A 23,329-nucleotide genomic window follows, 5' to 3' on the forward strand; every position below is an offset into this window, starting at 1 on the left:
CCAAAAACTGCTTGGGACCGGCAAAGGAGAGAGGGGAGAAAGGAAACTGGAGATGGACCCTGGGAACAGGAACTGGAGATGGACCCTGGGAACGGGAACTGGAGATGGACCCTGGAAAATGGAACTGGAGATGGGCTCTGGAAAATGGAACTGGAGATGGGCCCTGGGAACGGGAACTGGAGATGGAACCTGGAAACAGGGAATTGGAGATGGGCTCTGGGAACAGGAACTGGAGATGGACCCTGGGAAATGGAACTGGAGATGGGCTCTGGAAAATGGAACTGGAGATGGACCCTGGGAACGGGAACTGGAGATGGACCCTGGAAAATGGAACTGGAGATGGGCTCTGGAAAATGGAACTGGAGATGGACCCTGGGAACGGGAACTGGAGATGGGCTCTGGGAACAGGAACTGGAGATGGACCCTGGGAACGGGAACTGGAGATGGGCTCTGGGAACAGGAACTGGAGATGGGCTCTGGAAAAAGGGAACTGGAGATGGACCCTGGGAACAGGAACTGGAGATGGACCCTGGGAACAGGAACTGGAGATGGACCCTGGAAAAATGGAACTGGAGATGGACCCTGGAAAATGGAACTGGAGATGGACCCTGGGAACAGGAACTGGAGATGGACCCTGGGAACAGGAACTGGAGATGGACCCTGGGAACAGGAACTGGAGATGGGCCCTGGAAAATGGAACTGGAGATGGACCCTGGAAAAATGGAACTGGAGATGGACCCTGGGAACAGGAACTGGAGATGGACCCTGGGAAATGGAACTGGAGATGGGCTCTGGGAACAGGAACTGGAGATGGACCCTGGAAAATGGAACTGGAGATGGACCCTGGAAAAATAGAACTGGAGATGGGTTCTGGGAACAGGAACTGGAGATGGACCCTGGGAACAGGAACTGGAGATGGACCCTGGAAAATGGAACTGGAGATGGACCCTGGGAACAGGAACTGGAGATGGGCTCTGGGAACAGGAACTGGAGATGGACCCTGGAAAATGGAACTGGAGATGGACCCTGGGAACAGGAACTGGAGATGGACCCTGGGAACAGGAACTGGAGATGGACCCTGGGAACAGGAACTGGAGATGGACCCTGGGAACAGGAACTGGAGATGGACCCTGGAAAATGGAACTGGAGATGGACCCTGGAAAAATGGAACTGGAGATGGACCCTGGGAACAGGAACTGGAGATGGACCCTGGGAAATGGAACTGGAGATGGGCTCTGGGAACGGGAACTGGAGATGGACCCTGGGAAATGGAACTGGAGATGGGCTCTGGGAACAGGAACTGGAGATGGGCTCTGGAAAATGGAACTGGAGATGGACCCTGGGAACAGGAACTGGAGATGGACCCTGGGAACAGGAACTGGAGATGGACCCTGGGAACAGGAACTGGAGATGGACCCTGGAAAATGGAACTGGAGATGGACCCTGGAAAAATGGAACTGGAGATGGACCCTGGGAACAGGAACTGGAGATGGACCCTGGGAAATGGAACTGGAGATGGGCTCTGGGAACGGGAACTGGAGATGGACCCTGGGAAATGGAACTGGAGATGGGCTCTGGGAACAGGAACTGGAGATGGGCTCTGGAAAATGGAACTGGAGATGGACCCTGGAAAATGGAACTGGAGATGGGCTCTGGAAAAATGGAACTGGAGATGGACCCTGGGAACAGGAACTGGAGATGGACCCTGGGAACAGGAACTGGAGATGGACCCTGGAAAATGGAACTGGAGATGGGCTCTGGAAAATTGAACTGGAGATGGGCCCTGGGAACAGGAACTGGAGATGGACCCTGGGAACAGGGAACTGGAGATGGACCCTGGGAACGGGAACTGGAGATGGGCTCTGGAAAAAGGGAACTGGAGATGGACCCTGGGAACGGGAACTGGAGATGGACCCTGGGAACAGGAACTGGAGATGGACCCTGGGAACAGGAACTGGAGATGGGCTCTGGGTTTCCTTCGCTCCAGGGGATTTTGGGGCTGGGCAATGGGAACACTTTGCCAGCCCTGTGCAGGTAAATGCTGCTCTCTGTGCTTGTCTCCCCTCCCTTGGGAGTGCCCCAGGGTGAGACATTTGTGCCCCTCACTGGCAGCCAAATCCCTCCAAAGGCTCCTGTGTCTGCAGGACACATTTCCCATGGAGAGGAAGCATTTTGCTGCCTTTTCGCACTGATTTAATCAGTTTTAGTTTTTTGGGCTCCAGTCCTGCCCAATCAGGTGATGTCCCAGGTTTGATTCTGCGCCATGGCTCATCCTGAGCTCAGACCCAAAACCAGACCATTAAAACACCACTAAAACCTGATTTCAGCTTTAAACAAATTAAAGTTGAAGGGGATTGTTTCAGAAAGCCCTTCCAAATGTGAATCTGAACAGAAATTATAGAAGAGAATCAGTAATTATTCCTTTCTGAAAAGTGATCGATCCTATGTGGCAGTGATGCAGTTAAAGGCAAATAAAGTTTACTCCTAATGGTTCTGTCAGGGGAACAAGAAACTGCCCTGAAGTCTGTTCTGAGACACAAAAACGCCACAAAGCTGACAAAGAACCCCGGGATGGCTTCTCCTAAATAAACCTCTGATGGGCCACAGGCACTGGGGCTAACTGCTGGAGGCCTGCTATCAGAACAGCGCAAGCAAAGGCCATGGAGAGATTTCAACTTTTCAGCTGCATTTCTGGTTCCACTTCCATTTCCCACCGCAGCTAGCTCAGATCTGAGTATGTTCTGATGAGCTACAGAAGGAAATGAAGGCTCTGAGCTCGTGCAGAGACTGGAAGCACCAGGGGCAGCCCCAGCAGGGTCCCTCGTGCCCCACCTGTGATTTTGCCGTTGGCCTCGGAGGGCGGCTGCCAGTTGACGATGATGGTGCGGGGTTTGCCCTCCTTGCTCACCACGGTCACGTCCTTGGGAGGAGAGGTTGGCACTGGAACACAAACCCAGAGCGTCAGCACTGCTCTGTCACACCAGAGCAACAAGCACCGCAGGGCCCTGGAGCTCCACCTGATGTGGAACACAGTTATATCGGGGTTATTCTCTTTATTTCCATAAATCCCCCCCCTGCAGGGTCTCACTGATGCACCCCCTCGCTGGCCAATGCCGTCCCGTGTCAGGGCCTCCATCCCATAAGGAGCTCCCCCTTCCCAGAGCACTCCTGGCACCAGATGTGATCCACAACTGAGCCAAAAAACTGGGGCCAGTGACTTCTCACCTGGATTTCCTCAGTCACCAGAAAAACCCCACAAACTCGTGAAAGATCCATTCTACATCGACAGGCACCGGAAATATCTCCCAGTTTCCAGGTTTGTGGTGGGACTCAGAGCCAGAAGTGCCCATCTGCCACTTAAATCCCCATCAGCAAAGTGAAACCACCAGCAACTCAGAATGATGCCAGCCTGGAATGGTTTGGGCTGCAGGGACCTTGCAGCCCCCCAGCCCTGGCAGGACACCTGCCACTGTCCCAGGCTGCTCCAAGCCCTGTCCAGCCTGGCCCGGGGCACTGCCAGGGATGCAGGGGCAGCCCCAGCTGGGCACACCTGGCACGGCTGATGGACCTCCTGGAGAATGCTCTGTGATCTGGAAGGCAGCTGCACCTCGGAGGTGTTTCAAATGCTGAAGTATTTGCTAAACTGGCAAATCCTTTTTCCTTGGGGCTGCCGGGGAGCAGCACTGAGGGACAGAAAGGAGAGAGTTTTCCCTCTCCCATCAGCCTCTTCTGACAAAAGTTCCGGAAACGGCACAAATTGCTCCAGCATAAATGGGAATCCTTGCTGTGAATGGAGCCTCCAGAGGGCTCTGAGCAGCCCTGCAGTGCCACATCCTGAAATCCAGGAGCCTCCTGAGGGGGCAAATCCACCTTGGGTACTTCATACAACCACAGCTCTGTGAAAGCACTGAACCTCCTGCGTTTCCAGAGCTTTATGGACGTGACCTATTAGAAATCCATCCACAAATCCTCTGGGATGGCCACCAACTATCCCTGTGATGAAGAGCTGGAAACCAGGGACAGCCAAAGCACAGAGGTTTTTGTAACTATTGCCCCAAATACGTAAAAACAGGATTCAGATGAAACAAAAACAGAAAATCAGGAGTAGCCCACAGGAAATCAGGAATACAACACAGAGCCCAGAATTCCCTGTTTTCCTTTTAGGATCAAGTCCTACACAACCCCTCAGGAGTATCCCAGAATAATGAGCCACTCACTCAGGAATTTGGCCAGTATTATATATAAATCACAAGATCTGTTATGAGAAAATATATTTAGTTTGTTTTTTTGTTTTTTTAATTTCTATTTTAAATTTTCTCCTTAGTTCCCCAGCTATTGGGTCAAATTTGCAAATATTCCTTTTACAACCACTTCAACCTGACCTTCCTATTAAAATGCACCGAGCCCTCCTGCATTGTGCCCTTGCTCAGGGGCTCTGTGTCAAACTCTCCTTAAGAAAACCTTTATTTGTGCAGTTTTACAGTGCCTGCACTCAGAGCAGAGTTATGGCTGAGGATTGAACGTGTGTCAGCAGAAATACCAAATGGAGTGTTTAATGTGGGCTGGGAAAGGAGCCCCAGAGCTGGCCCCACTTCATGGGATTCCCACCCAAAACCACCACAATGCTTTCAAAAGCAACTGAAGCTCACTGGGACTTCAGAGAGTTCAGATTTTATCCTGGGTTTGCTTTTCCTTAAGCAGAAATGATAGAATTTCTATGCTAGAATATCTGGGAGATCTCCCCAGTTGTTTGCATGTTTGATTTTTCGGCTGTATTTTAATTTAGAAGGAGAACTCTGGGCTCGTTTGGATGAGCTCCGTGTCCTCCACAGTCCATCCAAAGAGAACCCAAAGCATAATAAGCAGCAATTTAATTACCCGAAGTTCATTATATGCTGCAGGGTAAGAAGAGCTAACGAGGGGCAGGTCAGGGAGAGGGCCTGGCCCTCACAGTCACTCCCTGGGCTGAGCTTTTCCTGGCAGCCACAAACCCTGCTCTGCTCTGAACAGGAATTCCAGGCTCATTTGGATGGCTTAATGCCTATTGTGACTTTTCTGTCTTCATTTGCCTTCTCACTCTGTAACAATCAGCAGCGCATTTACAGCAAATTTTAATTATTATTTGCTGAAGTGGCTCCTTTGTATTTGCTGTTAAGAATGTGCTTTTTGTGAGAGGTTCTTCTCTCCTGCCCACGAACTGTGGTACGGTATTCACTGCAATTTGATGTAAGTTCTCCCGCAATCATCCCTGGCAATTCTGCGGCATGTCGTTGTTTTCCAGTGGGAATTTCTGACTGAGCTATTCAGCGAGTGTTAACGAGCAGAACCCCTTCAGGTGGAGGTTTCTTGGGGACCCTCCCAGCAGTACCTAATTCAAAGGTCGTCCCGTGCGCTGTCATGCTCCAGGTGCTGGATCTCCTGCCCTTGGTCACCATCACCGAGAACTCGTAGAGGGTGTTTGGCTTCAGCCCCGTCACCAGATAGCTCAGAGTGGTGGCATTGGCAGTCTGAAAGGGAAAGCAGGGTCAGCACTTCCCAAAGCCACAGCCTCACACTCCCCCGGCGTTTCCAGAACACGCTCATTCATCCTGGTTCTCCTCCGTCGTGCAAATTCATTAATCAAATAAATCAACGTTTATCCTGCACTAGACATTCTGTAATCAGCAGGAGCACTTAGCAGCAGTCAATTAGAAATGAAAAAAGACAACACAAGGCCCAGGGCCCACTTGTGATGCAGTGGTTAAAGCCCTGTTTACCTGGGGGTTCATTTCCAGTGTTTCATTAACTCCTCTGGCTGGGGAAAACAAAAAGCACAGCAAGGAGCGATCCTGCTTGGAACCTGGAGCTGCCTCCCAGATTCCTGCTGAATTCCCAGAACAACCCTAAATGCAATAAACAATCAACTAAAGGCACACTCCTGAGACTTGGAGAGAATGAAGCTTTACTAAGATGCAGATTCCTTTCAGAAGAAATGGTTATTTAGGATCACACAAGGAAACTACACGTGGCTCAGGTGGAATTTGTGATTCAGCATTTATAAAGATCTGTGATTGTTTTAAACGGCTTCAGCACCAACACAACGCACTGGAGGCCCACGGAAAAGGAGCAAAGCTGTATTTACAGATATGCAGATTCCTCACCTTGAGCTGCAGTGGTGTAAAGACAGAGTTAAGGAATTGTTTCAGGATGTGACAGGGCCATACAGCCCCAGAAACCACCGAGTGCAGCTGATTTACTGCCAAGGTAAAGGCACCTTTCCCAAAGGCTCCAGCAGTGACACAGAAACCCTGACATCTCCAGTATTTATTTCCTCTTTCCTACAAGGGATGGAAGCCTAGGAAATGGTGATCCAAGGGATGGCAGCGATTTGTGCTCAGAGCTTTGCTCTCCATGGCCGGACAACAAAGACTCATAAAACGAATTTAAATGAAATCCCCCATCGGCTTTAGGCTTCCTTCTCCTTGGGACTTACTCAGCGCAGTTTGGAGTGGGTGGGACACTGTGGGTGAGGGGCTGGGCACAGCTGGGATGGGCACAGCTCCCTGGGGAAGGCAGGGAACGCAGGCCTCGCTGGGAGGGATGGAATGACAAGTCCAAGGCAGGAATCTTCCCTCCCATCTGGCGTGACCAGCTGCCTCACCCCAAAAAGCTCTTCCTCTCTGGGATGCTGGAATTCCCAGCAGGATTTAAGCATTCCAATATTTGTATTATTTGATGTGGCAGCTGGGCTCCTTTTCCAGGTGAAAGTTGTGGTTTCCATCTCTGGCTTTGAATCTTGGGATTCTCCCATTTCCCTGCGCATCCCACTGACTGTAAATGACACACCTGAGCCCCCCTGGAGTGGCAGACTCCACAGCTGAACAGCACTTCATTATTTTTAAGATCCCAGCCTATCCCAGGGTACCAAACCCTGCTCAGCTAGAAATGAACTCCATAAATATTACCCTGAACAATTTGTTTCTCTTTTATGCAGCCCTAAAAGATCCAACCTTTGATATTTTCATTGACGCCTGAGGGATCCTTGCAGAACCACCCCAAACACCAACAAGGAGACTTTGGAAAACTGCTCCATGCTAGTGCGGAGACAGTTCAAAGCGCAGGAGCTGCATCCCATCTGCTCCTGGGTTTCCAGGCACTGGAAATTCCCAATCCTGCACTAAGTGAGGAAAACAAGGCTCCTTAGGGAGGAAGCACCGGGGTCAGGAGCACACAGCCTCTTGCTCAGGAGTTTGTGCCAGAGGCAGCAAATCTCAGTGAACAGCCAAGAGCCAATTTAGGGATGAGGGGAGAATGAGACCCCACTGAGCCCAGCAGAGAGCAGATGCAGCTCGGGATCCTGCAGAGGGGATCAGGATTTCTGTCCCCAAGGACACTGCAAAGCCCCTGGAGGCAGTGAGCAGGAGCTGCAGAGGGACAGGGACAAGCACTGCCCTCACTGCAGCGAAGTCACCACAGCCTGACTGAGAGCCAGCTCCCTGCAAGGGTCTGACCTCCCAAAAACCACCCAACAGCGCAGGAGAGCCTTCCCAGAAGGGGCAAGGGAAGAGAAGCAGGATGTGGGTTCTCCAGGCACCACGGGTTACACGTGATGGCAGCAAACAGCTCCAGCCTCTCTCCTTCAGGCAAACCCTTCCTACGGTTCCGAGTAGTTTTAAACCACATTCCATCGTTCTGTGTTGGTTTTGGTCACACTGAAACTTGCTGCTTGCTGACCACCAGCACTGGAACAGTGGGAATAGTAAATTTACTGGTTTATTCCATCTTCTGTTTCATTTCATTCTTTTAAGCAATTAGCTAATGGAACTGCAGCTTTATTTAAGCCACTCCTGAGACAGCCTCTGCACATGACTGAGGAATGTGGCTCAGAAGTAACTTGCCTTTAGAGGATGAACGCACACGTATTTACATCTTTTCATTTCAATAAAGAAAAGATCAGGATTATAACAAGCTGGCTCTGCAGGAGCATAAAGGGAGCTCCACTGGCTGGGTATTTTAACAACCAGTTCCTTTGAGTCTCGTTACAAATGTGAAATTTGCACTCAGCAGCTTTGAGCCCTCCAGGTAACTCTGAAAATTAATAAAAAAACCCAACCAACCACCAAGCCAAACCAAACCCCAAATCCAGTCTCCAGATCAAACCACATGAAAATGGAGGAAGGCAAGGACATCGTAAAGTTTTTGTTGTGTATTTTGAAGCCAGTCAGCTCCCAAAGGAAAGGTTCACTATCCACTTTGTACAAACTGAAAAGGTCCTAAAAAGAAACTTCCAGCCATGGGGGTGAATGTGTTTTCCTGCATGGCTCAGGGAGGGGTCCCAGTCACACACCCCTTGGAATATTTTAGTGACTCTGCAGAGGGGAGCCCACACCTCCCACTCCCGGGGATCGGGGCAGGGAGAAGCTTCCAACTATCACCGTGTCCACATGACAGCACAACTCTGGAAGTTTCTGTTCCTTCCCTGAAGCAGCTCTTCCATCCACTCCCACAGGAGCCCAGCTCCAGCTCCTCCCCACAGGAGACACAAAAGAACTGCTCCCACCAGACCCAGAGCAGTCCTGGCGCCCCAAAGCCCCCAGGCTCATCCCAGCACCGTTCCCTCAGCTGTGCCTTCCCCTGGGAGCAGGGCTGGAGGGATCCTGCCCCTCCAAGGAGCCCAGCAGCCTTCCCAGAGCTGGGCCTTCCCCTTGATGCCTCAAGTTTGGGCTCCCAAGTATTCCATGTTCTGTGCTGCCCAGGCGCAGCTCTGAGCTCACACTCGGGGTCACTCAGCTCTGCACACAGCAGCGACACAAAACAAATCCTGCTCCTGCTGCACACCAAGGACAACTTCCAGCCCAAAAGCACAAACAAGGGTGGCTGGAGGGAGGAACAAGGATGGGACCTCACAGCCTGGAGATGGAATGGGACAATTAAACCCCAATATGAAAATGGACCAAAACTTATAAAAGTGTGAGGCCTCGTGACCAAGGATCCATTTTGTGACCATTTTGTGTCCCCCTCGGGTGCAGCCCTGGCCAGGCTCCTGTCCTGCCCACGGTGTACCCTAAAGGCCTTTCAATCAATATCTGCTTTATTCTCCAGCTCTGTCCATTCCCTGTCCCAGCTCAGCTTCCCAAGCCTGGCCGGGCAGCTCCCCTGGCCCTCGGTACCTTGTACTTGGTGTTGGCAGGGATGTTGGTTTTCCAGCGGACGGTGTAGAACCGCGCGTCCGTGATCTTCTGGTTCTTGGGCAGGGAGTTGTCTGCCCAAGTGATCCGGATGGTGTCATGGCTCAGGATGGAAGCCTGAACTCCCACCGGGGGCATCATGGGAGACGGATCTGGCACTGGAGTGTATGGAGCATTAATAACAAACAAATCAACCTCGGAAGTGTCTGCGCAATCCGTGGGGAAAAGGCCGTGGTTTATAATTAAAAAGGGAGGAGGTGGCATTTTAATGTCAACCAAAACAAAAAAGAGGGGATGCGGGGAAGTGCAATGAGATGGAAGGTGAGGAATGGAGAGAAAGAGAGAAAAGCCAGAGTTAATAGGTGACATCAGACTGGGCAATAACATCACTCTCGCGTTGTCCTCCCTCCTCCAAACAGTAAAACAACAAATCCCTGCTGGCGTAGCTCTAATTAGTGCCCAGGGCACTCAGCCACGGCCTGGGAACCCCCAACACTCAGTCACTGTGACTTCATTTGCCTGGAGTGTCCGCTGAGTCCTCTCCCAGAAAACAAGCAGGAGGACACAGAGCTGGAGCTCTGGATGGGCAAATGCCACTCCCCAAACACACGGGGACCTCCCGAAAGGCACCTTCAAAGGGAGGTGCTGAGCGAGAGAGCTGTGAAACTGCAATTCCAGCATCCTCTGGAGAACCTCCAAGCATTCCAGCTCATCTGGAACAGCCCCAAGTGTTGCACCTCCACCAAACTCCTGGGTGGTGTCAGCAGGCTGGGAGGGAGCCCAGGCAGCCACGGCACGGCAACAGCTCGCCTGCACACTGCTCTGCTTAAACTCTTTTCTCTATGCATTACAAGGCCAAAATAAAAACCGCCCAGATTTCGTTTAGCGTGAGCGACAACAGAGACACGAAGCAAAGGCGGGCGTCATGTTCACGAATCTCAGTGAACAGGACCACAAACCCCCAGCTGAGGGCCCTCAGAACTGCACCCTCGTGGGTTGTGCTCAGAACATCTGGAGTAGGAACATCCATTAGTAGTTGTCAGGTGAGTTTGGAATTTACAGATGAGCCCAATTTAGGTGGTTTATGGGGAACGTGCGAGGCCAAGCGGTGACACGGACAGAGAGCACGGGATGAACTGACCACCAGGAGCCTTCCATCACCCCAGCCCAGCCCAGCCCAGCCCAGCCCACCCCAGGTGCTGGGCAGGACTCACCGGAGTGGGGCCGGGTCACAGCGCTCTCGTACAGGGGAATCCCTTCCCCCACGTTGTTGAAGGCTTTCAGGGTTATCACGTAGTGGGAGCTGGGATCTGAAGGGAAAAAGAAATCAGCACAACCAGTGAATCTTGGTTTCTGCTTCTCCATACCTTCATTGTTCAGAATTTTAATTTTGAACTGGAACATGTGATTTGAACTGAGAAAGTCTCCACACGGACCTTCTGTTTACGGCCACAGAATCCCAGACTGGTTTGGGTTGGAAGGGACCTTAAAGCCCATCTCATCCCACCCCCTGCCTGGGCAGGGACACCACAGCCCAAGTCTACAGGTACAGCAAACCTACCTTTAGGCACAGCCAAATCAGGAGCGAGGAAAACCATTTAAAAGAACAAAACCAAAACGACTCAAACCTCCGATTTGATGGAATTCCCGATATTGCTCTTTCAGGGTTATTTCACCTCCCACAGAGAGTTCTGCGGAGGGCTGAACCTTTATTTTCCTTTTCAAGGAGCCACCAGTAAACGGTGGTGACATTTCAGCCCCTCCTTCCCCTGCAGCTCGCAGGGTGAAGTGGCACGGAAGGAGTACTCACCCAGGTTCTCAATGGTGTAGTATCTCTGTTTGTAGTCCACCTTGATGGTCTGGGCGTGGGGGCTGCCGATGCCGTAGCCGATGGCGTAACCCCTGACCACCACGTCCTGGTTCTCGGGCGGGGTCCAGCTCACCACGATGCTGGTGACCAGCGGCCGCACGTGCAGGGAGCTGGGCACCTCGGGCACACGGCTCTCTGCAGGGAAAGGGAGGCACTGCGTGGTTTTACCTCTCAATGACACGGAGACCGAGAGGCAGGAAGGTCAAACGAAGCATTTCTGTGCGTGGGAACGAGCACAATGAAACTCGGGTGTGCAGGAGAGAGCACAGAGCTCCAGGAGCAGAATATTAACGTTAACGTTCCATAGTGATAGATCCTCCCTCTGAAAGGCAGGACAGTTGTGCTGAAGCTTAGGGGGTTGGGATGGTTTTTGTATCAGATCTGCTCAGCAGATCCACGCTGCCCATGTTGTCACCCAGTATTCCAAACATGGACCGGTTTTATCCCATCCTTCCCCTCCACAACTTCATCACCTTTCAATTCCACCACATTCCTTACTCATGGGTATTACAGTGATTACATGGAAAAGTCTGGTGATGAAGGAGAGGCTCCTGAGCTGGCAGTAGCAGTAAACAGGAGACTGCACAGCTTGAAGAACTGCACTGCAAAGGGTTCTCCTCACCTGTCCTACAGCTGTCACTGCCCGGATCCTTGGATTCCCATCATTCATTCAACACAAGCAGGAACTACACAGCCATACTAAAAGCTCAGAAAATACAGAATCCACATCAAATGTTCGAACCCTTCCTCCAAAGACAGCACAAGAGACACGGAACGTGGATCCCTGACACCAGAACACTTCCACAACGTGCCACTGTAAGCCCTTAGTATTTCTCCTAAGAGGCTTTCCCCACTGTTGACTGGGACCTAAAAGCAATCTCCCAACTGTCCCTGGAGTGTCCCTAACTTTGGGTTCACTTCTCAAAAATGAAATAAATCCTTTTGTCGGGTGCCGGCGGATTAGGGATAATTCCCTGCAATAGCAAACTGAGCTCCCCACTCCAAATGGAATCAAGGGCTCCTGCTTCCTGCAGGGATTTCATTTTAATGAAACCCGCTGCATTTCTCTACAAACATTTAATAAAGCACCACAACAGGATTATTTGGATCACAGCACAGCCCTGGCCCCCAGCCCGGGGGGCTGCTGCTGACACAGCCCAGCAGCTCCAGCTCCCACCTCTGAACCCTGCAAAGCTCCAAGCGCAGCAGGAGAGGTGACATTTCCACTGCACGGGGGACAAACCCTGCACAGCTGCTCAACACCCCCTGCTCTGCGCTCAGGGGGAACCTGCTCCCACCCCAACGTGCAATTCCAGCACTCCCGCTCCCCCTCACATCCACGGGATGTAAATCCCTCACATCCCTTCCGTTGTTTTCTATTTAAACTCAAAAAGCAGCCGTGGAATAAAGAGAAATGATGCCTCCTGTGTCTGCTGAACCTACGATGAACTGTAAGTGCATTTGCACGGTGTTAAAATTATCCACGTGAGCTTTCTAAAGAAAGAAACCAAGAAACGCAGTGTGCACACAGATCTCACAGGTGTACGTGGAGTTCTGTGAATATCATGTTGTTGTCTTAAATGTCAATTTTTATTACTTTATTCGGTGGAAAGAATGTGTAGAAAGTCAGATTTCCTGCAACATTCGGAGGTGAAAAATTTTAAATGACAAAGCCGACAGAGAAGGAAAATGTTATTTTTCTTCTTCCTCCCTTCCGCCCTGTTTAAATTTAAATTTAATCCTGGTGCTGTTCTCTGGCGGTGCGTTGTTAACTCCAGTTCAGGGACATTTCCATTGCCCTGTGAGGGGCTCACTTACAGAGCTCTGCCCCATTTTGGGGACCTGGCAGCTCCAAAGGCGTGTCACATCCACTGAGGGCTGACAGACACACGGAGCAAGGGATTGCCAGTATCCACAGCCCTGAACTGCTCTGTTCACACCGGAGAACGAGCAGCAGGAGGACCAGGATTAAGCTGAGCATCAGACAGAGATGGGAGAAGGGTTTTCCAGGCTTCCCAAGCCGGCTGCTGAAGGATCCTCCAGCAGCAGAGAGCAAATACAGTCCCATTTCCATTATTCCACCTCCCAGCTGCCAGGATCGCTGAGCCTGCTCTGGCACAGCACACAAATCCATGGACTTGCTCAAACTTGTTGAGGAGAACCCTCTACACCACATGCAAAGAGCTTTGGAATATCCCATTTAATGCTCCAACAAGCTCAGGAACCTTTCTGCCATCATTGGAATTTTCACTCTAATTATTCTAATAACCACAATTTCAATATCACTTTTATTTAATACCCACAACGGAATTTCTGATGGGAGACGTGGTGCAGAAAATATAGAAAATATAATTCATCTCCCTTTTCTTCTGTACAAAATAAGTTACTATGGGTCAAAGAAAGCACAGCATCAAAAGGGGTAAGACTGCAAAGGGCTGTGGCTGAGAACATTTTCCATGATTTCTTCCCACTGTGACATCTCACTGTCACTATAAATGAGTATTCCTCAGCAAAAGGCACTCAGTGCCAACATCCAGCACTGGCAAGTGCAGAAGCAGAATTTCATTCCGAGTCACTTTCTTTGCTTGGCAAGAATTTTCTGTTAAAATAGAAATTGATGTCAATCCTAAATAAACCCCATCGTACACCCGGAACAGAGGTGAAAATGCGGAGGTTTGCCTTTCCCAGAGGCAGCCAGACGTGGGTGAGGTGAAATGAATGAATTCCCACGCTGTGCCTCCCCAGCCCCGGGGTCTCTCACCGTCCAGGTCGCTCTCGAAGGTCTCAGCTGACACCCAGTCGGTGGCGGGGCCGGTGCCATTGACGGTCATGGCGGCCACGCGGAAGCTGTACTCGGTGCCTCGCTCCAGCCCTGCGGGACACGGGGCAGTTCCACAGATCCGTCAGCCCCTACAGCTCTGGGAGCCCGGCCATTCCCACAGCTCCATCAGCCCCTACAGCTCCATCAGCCCCTACAGCTCCATCAGCCCCTACAGCTCTGGGAGCCCGGCCACTCCCACAGCTCCATCAGCCCCTACAGCTCTGGGAGCCTGGCCATTCCCACAGCTCCATCAGCCCCTACAGCTCCATCAGCCCCTACAGCTCTGGGAGCCTGGCCATTCCCACAGCTCCACCAGCCCCTACAGCTCTGGGAGCCTGGCAATTCCCCTACAGCTCCATCAGCCTCCTACAGCTCTGGGAGCCTGGCAATTCCCCTACAGCTCCACCAGCCCCTACAGCTCTGGGAGCCCGGCCATTCCCACAGCTCCATCAGCCCCTACAGCTCTGGGAGCCTGGCAATTCCCCTACAGCTCCATCAGCCCCTACAGCTGCATCAAACCCTATAGCTCCATCAACCCCCTACACAGCTCCATCAGCCCCTACAGCTCTGGGAGCCTGGCCATTCCCACAGCTCCATCAGCCCCTACAGCTCCACCAGCCCCTACAGCTCCATCAAACCCTACAGCTCCATCAAACCCTACAGCTCCATCAGCCCCCTACAGCTCCATCAGCCTGGCCATTCCCACAGCTCCATCAACTCCTATAGCTCCACCACCCTGGATATTCCCACAGCTCCATCACCTTGGCAATTCCCACAGGTGCCCTGCCCAGCCCCTGCTCCTCTGCCCTCCTCCTTCTCCACACCTCCATCTCTGCCATTTGGGCACACAGAGAGCCCAGAGTCACTTTCTCCATGCCTTTTATAAACATTTCAAAGGAATCATCCATTCCCGTTAGCAAATCCATGGCCAAATCAGGGCACCAGGCCCCAGGCACCACCTGCAGCCCACACAACCCCAGAGCTCCTTTGGGAGCTGCTTCTGTTTGTCTTCCAAGGCAGGAACCCCACGGAATCCTGTCCCTGAACCCTCTAAACACAGCCAGGGACCCCGGGGAGGACAGGAACCCCACAGAATCCTGTCCCGGAGCCCCCAGACACAGCCAGGCACCCCTGGGAGGAGAGGTCCCGCTCACCTTCGATGAGCTGGGACAGCTGGGTGCCCCCCACGCTCTCGGTGACGTCGCTCTTGCGGGAAACTTTGCGGTAGCGGATTTTGTACCCCGTGATTTGGCCGCTCTGGGTGCCAGCAGGAGGGGGCTGCCACTGCAGCAGGATGCTCTGGGGAAAGCAGCACAGGAAGGGATTTGGAAAAAAGTCTTTAGGAAAGCTTGGGGGGGGGAAAAAAAAGTCTCCACACACAATTCCAAAGGCACAAGGGCCAAATATTCCATTTTCTGTTCTCCGGTGGCCAAGGCACTCCAGAAGTGTGTGGGTGTGTGCCCACACTGCAAACAGAGAGCAGGGATTCCAGCCCTGATCCTTCAGGGCCTCATTAAATCCCTCCCATCATCAGCACTGTCACTGCCCCCCACCACGGCCAGCCCACAGCTGCACTGCAGTTTCTCTGCAGTAACATCTGAATATCTGAAAAATGCCTGTTTCTCTTCAGAATATCTGAAGCCCCACAATCAGATATTCCCTATGAAGAGCTCAAAAGCTGCTTGGGAGGAAAAAGACCCAAAGCAGCTCCACAATGCGGCCAATCTAAGACCCCCCAGCCCCACTGCCAGCAGGAAATCCTCCAGTCTTACCTTGGAATTCCGTACCTCCAGCGTTAGATTCTGCGGTGGAGCACTGGGGACTGGAAACATTGAAAGAATTACAACCCCAAAACTTTCAAATATTGTATTTCCACACCCAACTACTCTCTGCTCTCATTTGCTACAGAAGTACAAACCCTTCTAGTTAAGGCAGCACATAAAGGAACTGCCAATCCTCCCAGAGGCACTTTCTGACACTGTGTATGGCTGGGGAGGGTTCTGTATTTCCATCATGAAGAAAAAACTCTTTACTCAGGTCTTTATTTTCACACCTATCTAAATATGTTTTATATTTAAAAGCACTTCTCAAACTCTCACAGACAGTATCCCATCCAGCTCTCTCCCAAGGCAAATCTTTAATGAACACACTGCTTGACTGGGAGAGCCCACGTTTCAATTTCTGGCCTGGATTTTGTTATCCTGATTTTCTGTAACAGGAAACCTCTGAGTCCCCAGGGCCCTGTGACAGTGAGGAGGTGAAGAGCACCTCAGACTCTGGGGCTGACTTTCAACTCCCACTCTTTGCTTGTTCTTTGCTCGCTGCTCATGGCAGTGAAATCTGGGCAAAAAGGGAGTGGGAGAGAAACCCTGGGAGCAGGGAAGAGAATTCCTTGTGGCACTACAGCAAATGTTGGCCCCTGGCAGAGCTGAGGCTTCCCTGGCAGGAAGGGGAGGCTCCAGGGAAGCACAACCATGGGCAAGGAGCACAGGGATAAAGAGGGATGAGGACTGCTCCAGCCTGAAGAATTCATTCTCCAAATAACTCAGCCCAGCCACAGAAACATCCCAGAGAACAGCCTGGGGACATGAAGTGGAAGAGTTTGGAAAGGTTCACTGGGGTGGGGTAAAACAAACCCCCCTCACCCACCAGCCCAGGGCAGAAATGGAGAGGAGCAGGATCTGCCTTCCCAGCCCAGCCCAGCCTGGGATCACCTGAGGATGAGGAGCTGCGGGCCTGAGAAACAGAACAGTGAGGAGGAGAGGATACAGAGCCAAGCTTTGCTCCTCCAGTGCCACTCCTGCCATGGCAGGGACACCTTCCACCATCCCAGGCTGCTCCAAGCCCTGTCCAGCCCGGCCTTGGGCACTGCCAGGGATCCAGGGGCAGCCACAGCTGCTCTGGGCACCCACACAGGGAAGAAGAGGGATTTGCCATGGAAAAGCATCTCCTGGAGTGGGACAGCACGTGGAGAGCAGCCAGGCAGCAGCAGCAGGACGTGCTGATGGCTCCGAGACTGCGAGGCTCAGATTCCACTCCCAGCTGTAATCCCTGATCAGGAATCCCAGCACAGGAGAAGCAATCCTCAGGAGCAGCACATAAACTTGGGTTCAAATGGTAATACCTGCAGAGTTATCCCTGCAACAAGGCACCGTGACAGATGAGGAGCAAAAACCTACATAAAAATGCAGATGCTTTGTTAAATCAGGGCTAAAGGAAGCTTAGGGAAAAATCCCTGCAGGGAACATGGAGGCTGCTCCTGGACACCACAACAGGAAAAGATGGGAGGAAAAAAAGTGCATCATCGTGGAAAGATCTGAGAGCTTGGCAGGGTCATGAGACTCTAAGATGCAAGATGACATCCTTCAGAGAGCTTCAGAAATAAGTACCTATAGGTGAAGTGTGAAAACTGAAGCTGGAGAAGAAAGAACTCCAGGAAAACTTCAAAAGGACATTGTAACTAATAATAAATTCTTCTTCAACCAATCAAGGAGCTGGTTGAAGAGAAATCAGTGAGCAAATGGTCAGGTAGGGCAGAAAAAGACAAAGATGAGGCCACACAAGTCTCTCTTTGCATGAGGGAAAGGAGGGAAAGGAGGGAAAGGAGGGAAAGGAGGGAAAGGAGGGAAAGGAGGGAAAGGAGGGAAAGGAGGGAAAGGAGGGAAAGGAGGGAAAGGAGGGAAAAGGAGGGAAAAGGAGGGAAAAGGAGGGAAAAGGAGGGAAAAGGAGGGAAAAGGAGGGAAAAGGAGGGAAAAGGAGGGAAAAGGAGGGAAAAGGAGGGAAAAGGAGGGAAAAGGAGGGAAAAGGAGGGAAAAGGAGGGAAAAGGAGGGAAAAGGAGGGAAAAGGAGGGAAAGGAGGGAAAAGGAAAGAGGAAAGGTTTCCTTGACACACTCTTCCAAAGGATTCCCATGATCTCTCCATGAAGTTGAGTAAGGGATTATGGAAGAGTCAGACACAGGGAAGAGCAGCCTCTTGCCAGGGCCATGTGTTATCCACCCAGGAATTCTTAAGGAACTGGGGAATGAAGCAGCTGCAGGACTTCTGTAACCTCTCCCAGATTATTTTGATACTGGAGGTGGAAAAGAGGTGCCAGCTTTAAAATGGGACCACTCAAACTTCACCTGCTGGGCCTGAAACTTCCACCAAATCATCCAAAGTAACAATACAGCACGGAATTGAGAGAGCAGGAGCTAGAATAGGAGCAGAACAGGGATTTCTCTCTTTCAAGGGAAATCCCTTCCATTTTAGTGACGGGATGGGAGGAAAGCGCTTGCCAGAGGAAGGAGCTGGTTGAAAGAAAGGCCAGAGAAGGAAGGTATGGGTGGGGATGAGCTGGGGAGATCCCAGAGTGTGATCCTGTGGTAAAGAACTGCACAAAGACCTCGGGATGACTCCTCTTGGTGCTCAGAAGAACCCAAAAAGCTCCTCAAATGCAAGTAATGCCTCACTTACACCTTTGATACTACTTTAGTGCCCTCTACCTGAGTTTTTAAAACAAAGGAGAGAAGGAACCTGGAGAAAAGACCAGAAATGGGCACTAAAGGTTGAATCAGCTTCCACAGCAGAAATGGGAGAAACCATTCCTGTGTCTTCAGAAAGTGGGTGAACCAAGGAGACCATGGCAAAGGTGCACAGAATGAGGAGCGGGACACAGGAATAATCAGTGGACACTGAATATTCCCTCTTCCAGGAGCACAGCTCCAGGCAACAAGTTGACCCCAACACAGAGCAGGGCAGAACAGACACAAAGGGGGGATTTTGCAGAGGAAATTCACCTGTGGAACCTTTGCCCACTTGATGCTGTGGATACAAACTGGTGTGGGTTCAAGAAGATGCTGACAGGGTCTCGTGGAAGAGGAACTGGATTAGCAAATACACAGAAAGCACTGCGAAGGCAGGAAGTGCCCCAGAAGCAAACCTGGGCCCAGAGAGAGTTCGGGACAATATTCTCTGTGCCCCTGGGCACTCCTGGGGAGAGGATTCCAGGCTCTGCTCCCTTTCCCTCCGAGTGTTCTTCTACATAAACTTCTAACAAATACAAGTTATCACCAACTCTGATCACTCTGCAGGTGCTCACAGATCTCTGCTCACATCACCTCTTTATCTGCCTTATAAAAAATACTGACCTCACACCTGCTGTCACCACTCTGCCCCGGATTGAACAATATCTTTGCTGGAGTGCAAACACAGGAACACAATTAAAATAAAACCACTCCAAAGCCAAGAGTCTTGCTCACGTGTGAGAGACCCCAGGAAACAATTTGGGAGTCGGTGCCTTCAGTGTATTTTTTTTTAATCTATCCACGCTCACTGTAGGCTCAATAACCCGTGACATAAATGGCTGGAATGAAGGACACCATTGTTCTGGAAATCACAACCCCAGATCTTTCTGCAGGTGTAGCAATCTTCCTTCACCCAATTCCGGAAGGCCTCCGGGGGGGATTGTGACCACGAACAAACCCCATAAAAGCCCGGTTCGTGGGAAATTGCCAGCTCAACCCCCCAAAGCGCAAAGCAGCGGAGCAGCGTTACCGTCTGACAGGGTCCTGACCACGACGTCGTGCGTGGAGACGCCGGGGCCGTGCTTGTTGTAGGCCACCACGCGGAAGCTGTACTCGGTGAACTTCTTCAGCCCGCTCACCGTGTGCGCCAGGCCGCCCACGTCCACGTCCTGGCCCCAAAAACACCCCCAGGGCAAGCTCGGCTCAGCTCTGCGGTGCCATCAGCACCGCACGGCTCCTGCCCCCGCTGCCAGGAGCGACGCCTCCGTGCCACCTTCGGGCACAGCCGGCGCCTGGGATGATGCCAGCCCGGAGCTTCCAGGAGAAAATTCTCCCTGTGTTATTTAAATCCTAACATGGACACTGCAGCCAGGACATGAGAAGAGACCTGGAAACTCTCATAATATAGCACCATAATTATCATACCAATAATCTAAATATTACTGGCGTGTGTGTGTATATATATATATTATATTATTAATATAATAATTATCACTACCAAACCCATCATAATATATTATCACTATAATTGAAACAGTGGGATGCAGAAGTACAAAAGGCAACAGCCCTATTTAAAAACTGATGTAAAAAATATTTAAAAGGTAAGGATCATGTTCTTCCCTTTGCTTTTTAAAGCTGGAATGATGCTGATATGCAATCAAGTGGGAATGTGGTGAGGGTTGGGATTAATCCTCGTTCTGAGGTGGCAGCCCATACCACAGAACACACTGAATGCTTCAGTGGAATACTAAAAAAAATTAAATTAATCGGATGCTCAGCAATATCAAAATATCCCTCACCGGGTCTGAGAACTCAAGACTTTGTTTTAGGGATCATGCCAAAATCAGTATTTAGCCTGAACTGCTAAAATCCAGCCCATATCTCTGTGCAAGCATCTTTAATGTTTAATCATCTGCCCCACAACAGCTCAACAACGACACAGCTGCCCTCTGCCTTCTCCTCTCGTCATGGGATGGAATTCCCCACAACACTTGACGTTGACACGTACCAAAACAGGGCAGCACCAACAAAATGGGCTCATTCCCAGCCCAAGCACAAACGTTTCGTGTTGGAATTCTGATTTTAGGCATTTCCCACGTGTGAGCCTGAAGGGCTCAGCCTGCGAGAGGAGCAGACCCCTCCCAAGGTGTTTGCAGCGCCGTACCTGCTCCGTGTGCTGCCCCTTCTCCATGTAGTAGAGTTTGTAGTTCTGGATGTCCCCGTTGCCCGAGAGCGGCGTCTCCCAGGTGACGGTGACCGAGGTGGGGGAGCCCGAGAAGGCGCGGATGTTGGGAGCGGGGCCGGGCAGCTGGACTGAAACACGAGGGGGGAGCTCTGTTAGTCCCGAGCCTGCCGTGCCCTCCCCTGGCCAGCACCCCAGGAAAAGGGGGGAATCTTCCCATTGTGACATTCCACACGGATCCACCCGGATTTCCAAAGGAGATCCCGCTCCGTGGGTCTAGAATGACCCTAACAAGTGACTCGCCATTTGCCTAAAGTTCTCTCTTTTTCAGTTAATGACCATTTAAAACATATAACCATCCTGTTATAACAGTTTAAGAGAACTGAGCAAGGAATGTCCCATCAGCTCCCAATGGTGACAGGAAACCCCACAATCCCACCGACCTGGAAAATCTTTGGAAACTGTGGTCCTCAAGGACAACTTTTAAAAAGCATCAGATTCTGGGAAAGGTTGCGGACAGGGAGAATAAAAACATAAAATCAGGCTAGATCCCAAAGTGAGGAAAACTCCAGGAACATGCGGGCTCACCCTCGGGCTGCGTTGCCACCTTGAGCGGTGCCGAGCTCTCACCGGGGCCGTGCCTGTTCTGGGCCACAACCCGGAACACATAAACTGTCTCTGGCATCAGGTTCTGGACCATCACCTGCGTCTCTCCGGGACGACTCGTGTTTTCCACACGTTCCCTTTGGGAAACAGAAGGGTTGGGCACAGACACCACCAGGGATTAGTAAACGAGGAGCAGCTCCTGCGGCGCGTCCCGCTGAACGTACCCGGCGTGCAAACGGCTCACACAACCACAACCGTGTGCCACAAGTGCTGCTGACAAACTGCTCCCGGCTCTGCAACTTCCCTTCGCACAAAACCCAACGCACTGAAGGAACGGAGTAAATTACACTTGACACCCACAAACTCCGAGTGCTTTCTTTGTTATTCCCGTGACAGCAAGTGATAATTCACAGTGACAGTTTATCCTACAGCTCGGGAGCCAGCACAGAAACTATTTTAGCAGCACACACAGTCTGGCGAGATTTAGGGCATTCCTGGTAATACTGTGGTGCTGCTTTTTGGGGATTTTTCAAAGCAGCTGTTTCAACTTGCTCTTCTACCTCCAGCCTTGCCTCGGCTCCTTGCTGACGTTTGGATTTGATGGGAACACGCAGGGCACGGCCGTGGGTGGCACTGACGCTGCTTCCACACAGGGTGGAGGCAAAGAGGCTGCTGTGGGACAGATCCAGGCTGGCAGAGCCCACCCACAGAAGGAACACACTGGGCACGGGAAGGGGCACTGTGCCCTAACCCAGCTGGGAGCACACAGGGGCTGCGGGGGGCACTGGAAGGGGCACTGGAAGGGGCACTGTGCCCTAACCCAGCTGGGAGCACCCAGCGGCTGCGGGGGGCACGGGAAGGGGCACTGGAAGGGGCACGGGAAGGGGCACTGTGCCCTAACCCAGCTGGGAGCACACAGGGGCTGCGGGGGGCACTGGAAGGGGCACGGGAAGGGGCACTGTGCCCTAACCCAGCTGGGAGCACACAGGGGCTGCGGGGGGCACTGGAAGGGGCACTGGAAGGGGCACTGTGCCCTAACCCAGCTGGGAGCACCCAGCGGCTGCGGGGGGCACGGGAAGGGGCACTGTGCCCTAACCCAGCTGGGAGCACACAGGGGCTGCGGGGGGCACGGGAAGGGGCACTGGAAGGGGCACCGTGCCCTAACCCAGCTGGGAGCACACAGGGGCTGCGGGGGGCACGGGAAGGGGCACTGGAAGGGGCACTGTGCCCTAACCCAGGTGGGAGCACACAGGGGCTGCGGGGGGCACGGGAAGGGGCACTGTGCCCTAACCCAGCTGGGAGCACACAGGGGCTGCGGGGGGCACGGGAAGGGGCACCGTGCCCTAACCCAGCTGGGAGCACACAGGGGCTGCGGGGGGCACTGGAAGGGGCACTGTGCCCTAACCCAGCTGGGAGCACACAGGGGCTGCGGGGGGCACTGGAAGGGGCACTGCTGCCGCTCAGTGACCTCCTGCCAGCCCCTGGCGCCGGAACAGGACGCTCCCCCTGTGGAACAAACCCCATGCAGGAAACTCCACCTGCTCTTATCAGGGATTGAGGGGAAGATTAGCAGATCAATCATTAAGCTAAGGGCAGCTTTATTCCGGTGCACCGGAGCTTGCCGGGAGCCGTGTCCGGGTAACGCTGCCGTCCATCCCTCCCCGGGAAGGAGCTCCCTGCTCCCTGGGAATGCCGAGAGCTCCAGAAGCAGCAATCACACACCTCTCACTGGGCAAACGCAGGGGACAGTGCCTGCTCTGAGCTCCCCAAGGGGCTGCCAGGCTGCTCTCGGCCCCACTGACACCGTGGGAGCATTTCTGACAGAACTCCAGCACAACCAGCCCAGCCTCCCCTCCAGCCACTCTGCTCCAGCTTCTGTCAGGGAAATACGATCCCCAAACCCCTATTTTTAATTCATTTCTTTTCACATCCCCCGGTTTGGTTGATTTAGCACAACTTGGCTGAAAACATTCCGAAATCCTCGTTGGTTTCTGCATTACTAAACTGTATCTGTGGAGAGGGGAACAATGCACTCTCTGTAACTAAATACCTATTTACACCCATTTTCTAGAATGTTCCCCTTCATAAGCTCAGCTAAAATGGCACTGCATAAATAGCTTCATTTCTCTCAGCTTTTTATTAATTAATTTTCATTGCTATTTCTTCCACTTGGAGCACAA

The 23,329-nt window shown here is 52.1% G+C and overlaps 1 protein-coding gene across 7 annotated transcripts in view; it reads right to left on the bottom strand.

The window, feature by feature from the left end:
- Window positions 1–23,329, bottom strand: part of NEO1 (neogenin 1) — a 171,170-nt gene that overhangs the window by 15,086 nt on the left and 132,755 nt on the right. For 5 of the 7 annotated variants that reach the window (XM_040077831.2, XM_040077827.2, XM_040077826.2 and 2 more), the window contains exons 9-19: window positions 21,132–21,286; window positions 20,526–20,674; window positions 19,392–19,530; window positions 15,631–15,680; window positions 15,013–15,157; window positions 13,799–13,909; window positions 10,978–11,172; window positions 10,382–10,477; window positions 9,150–9,373; window positions 5,369–5,507; window positions 2,833–2,940 (exon numbers count right to left, since the gene is read on the bottom strand). In XM_040077831.2, the coding sequence (XP_039933765.1) occupies window positions 2,833–2,940; window positions 5,369–5,507; window positions 9,150–9,373; window positions 10,382–10,477; window positions 10,978–11,172; window positions 13,799–13,909; window positions 15,013–15,157; window positions 15,631–15,680; window positions 19,392–19,530; window positions 20,526–20,674; window positions 21,132–21,286 (1,511 nt within the window). The remainder of the gene's footprint in view (window positions 1–2,832; window positions 2,941–5,368; window positions 5,508–9,149; window positions 9,374–10,381; window positions 10,478–10,977; window positions 11,173–13,798; window positions 13,910–15,012; window positions 15,158–15,630; window positions 15,681–19,391; window positions 19,531–20,525; window positions 20,675–21,131; window positions 21,287–23,329) is intronic. The other 2 variants (XM_040077832.2, XM_040077825.2) reach the window with 1 other exon arrangement.

The sequence above is a fragment of the Hirundo rustica genome, chromosome 13, assembly GCF_015227805.2.
Source record: "Hirundo rustica isolate bHirRus1 chromosome 13, bHirRus1.pri.v3, whole genome shotgun sequence".
Taxonomy (NCBI): Eukaryota; Metazoa; Chordata; class Aves; order Passeriformes; family Hirundinidae; genus Hirundo; species Hirundo rustica.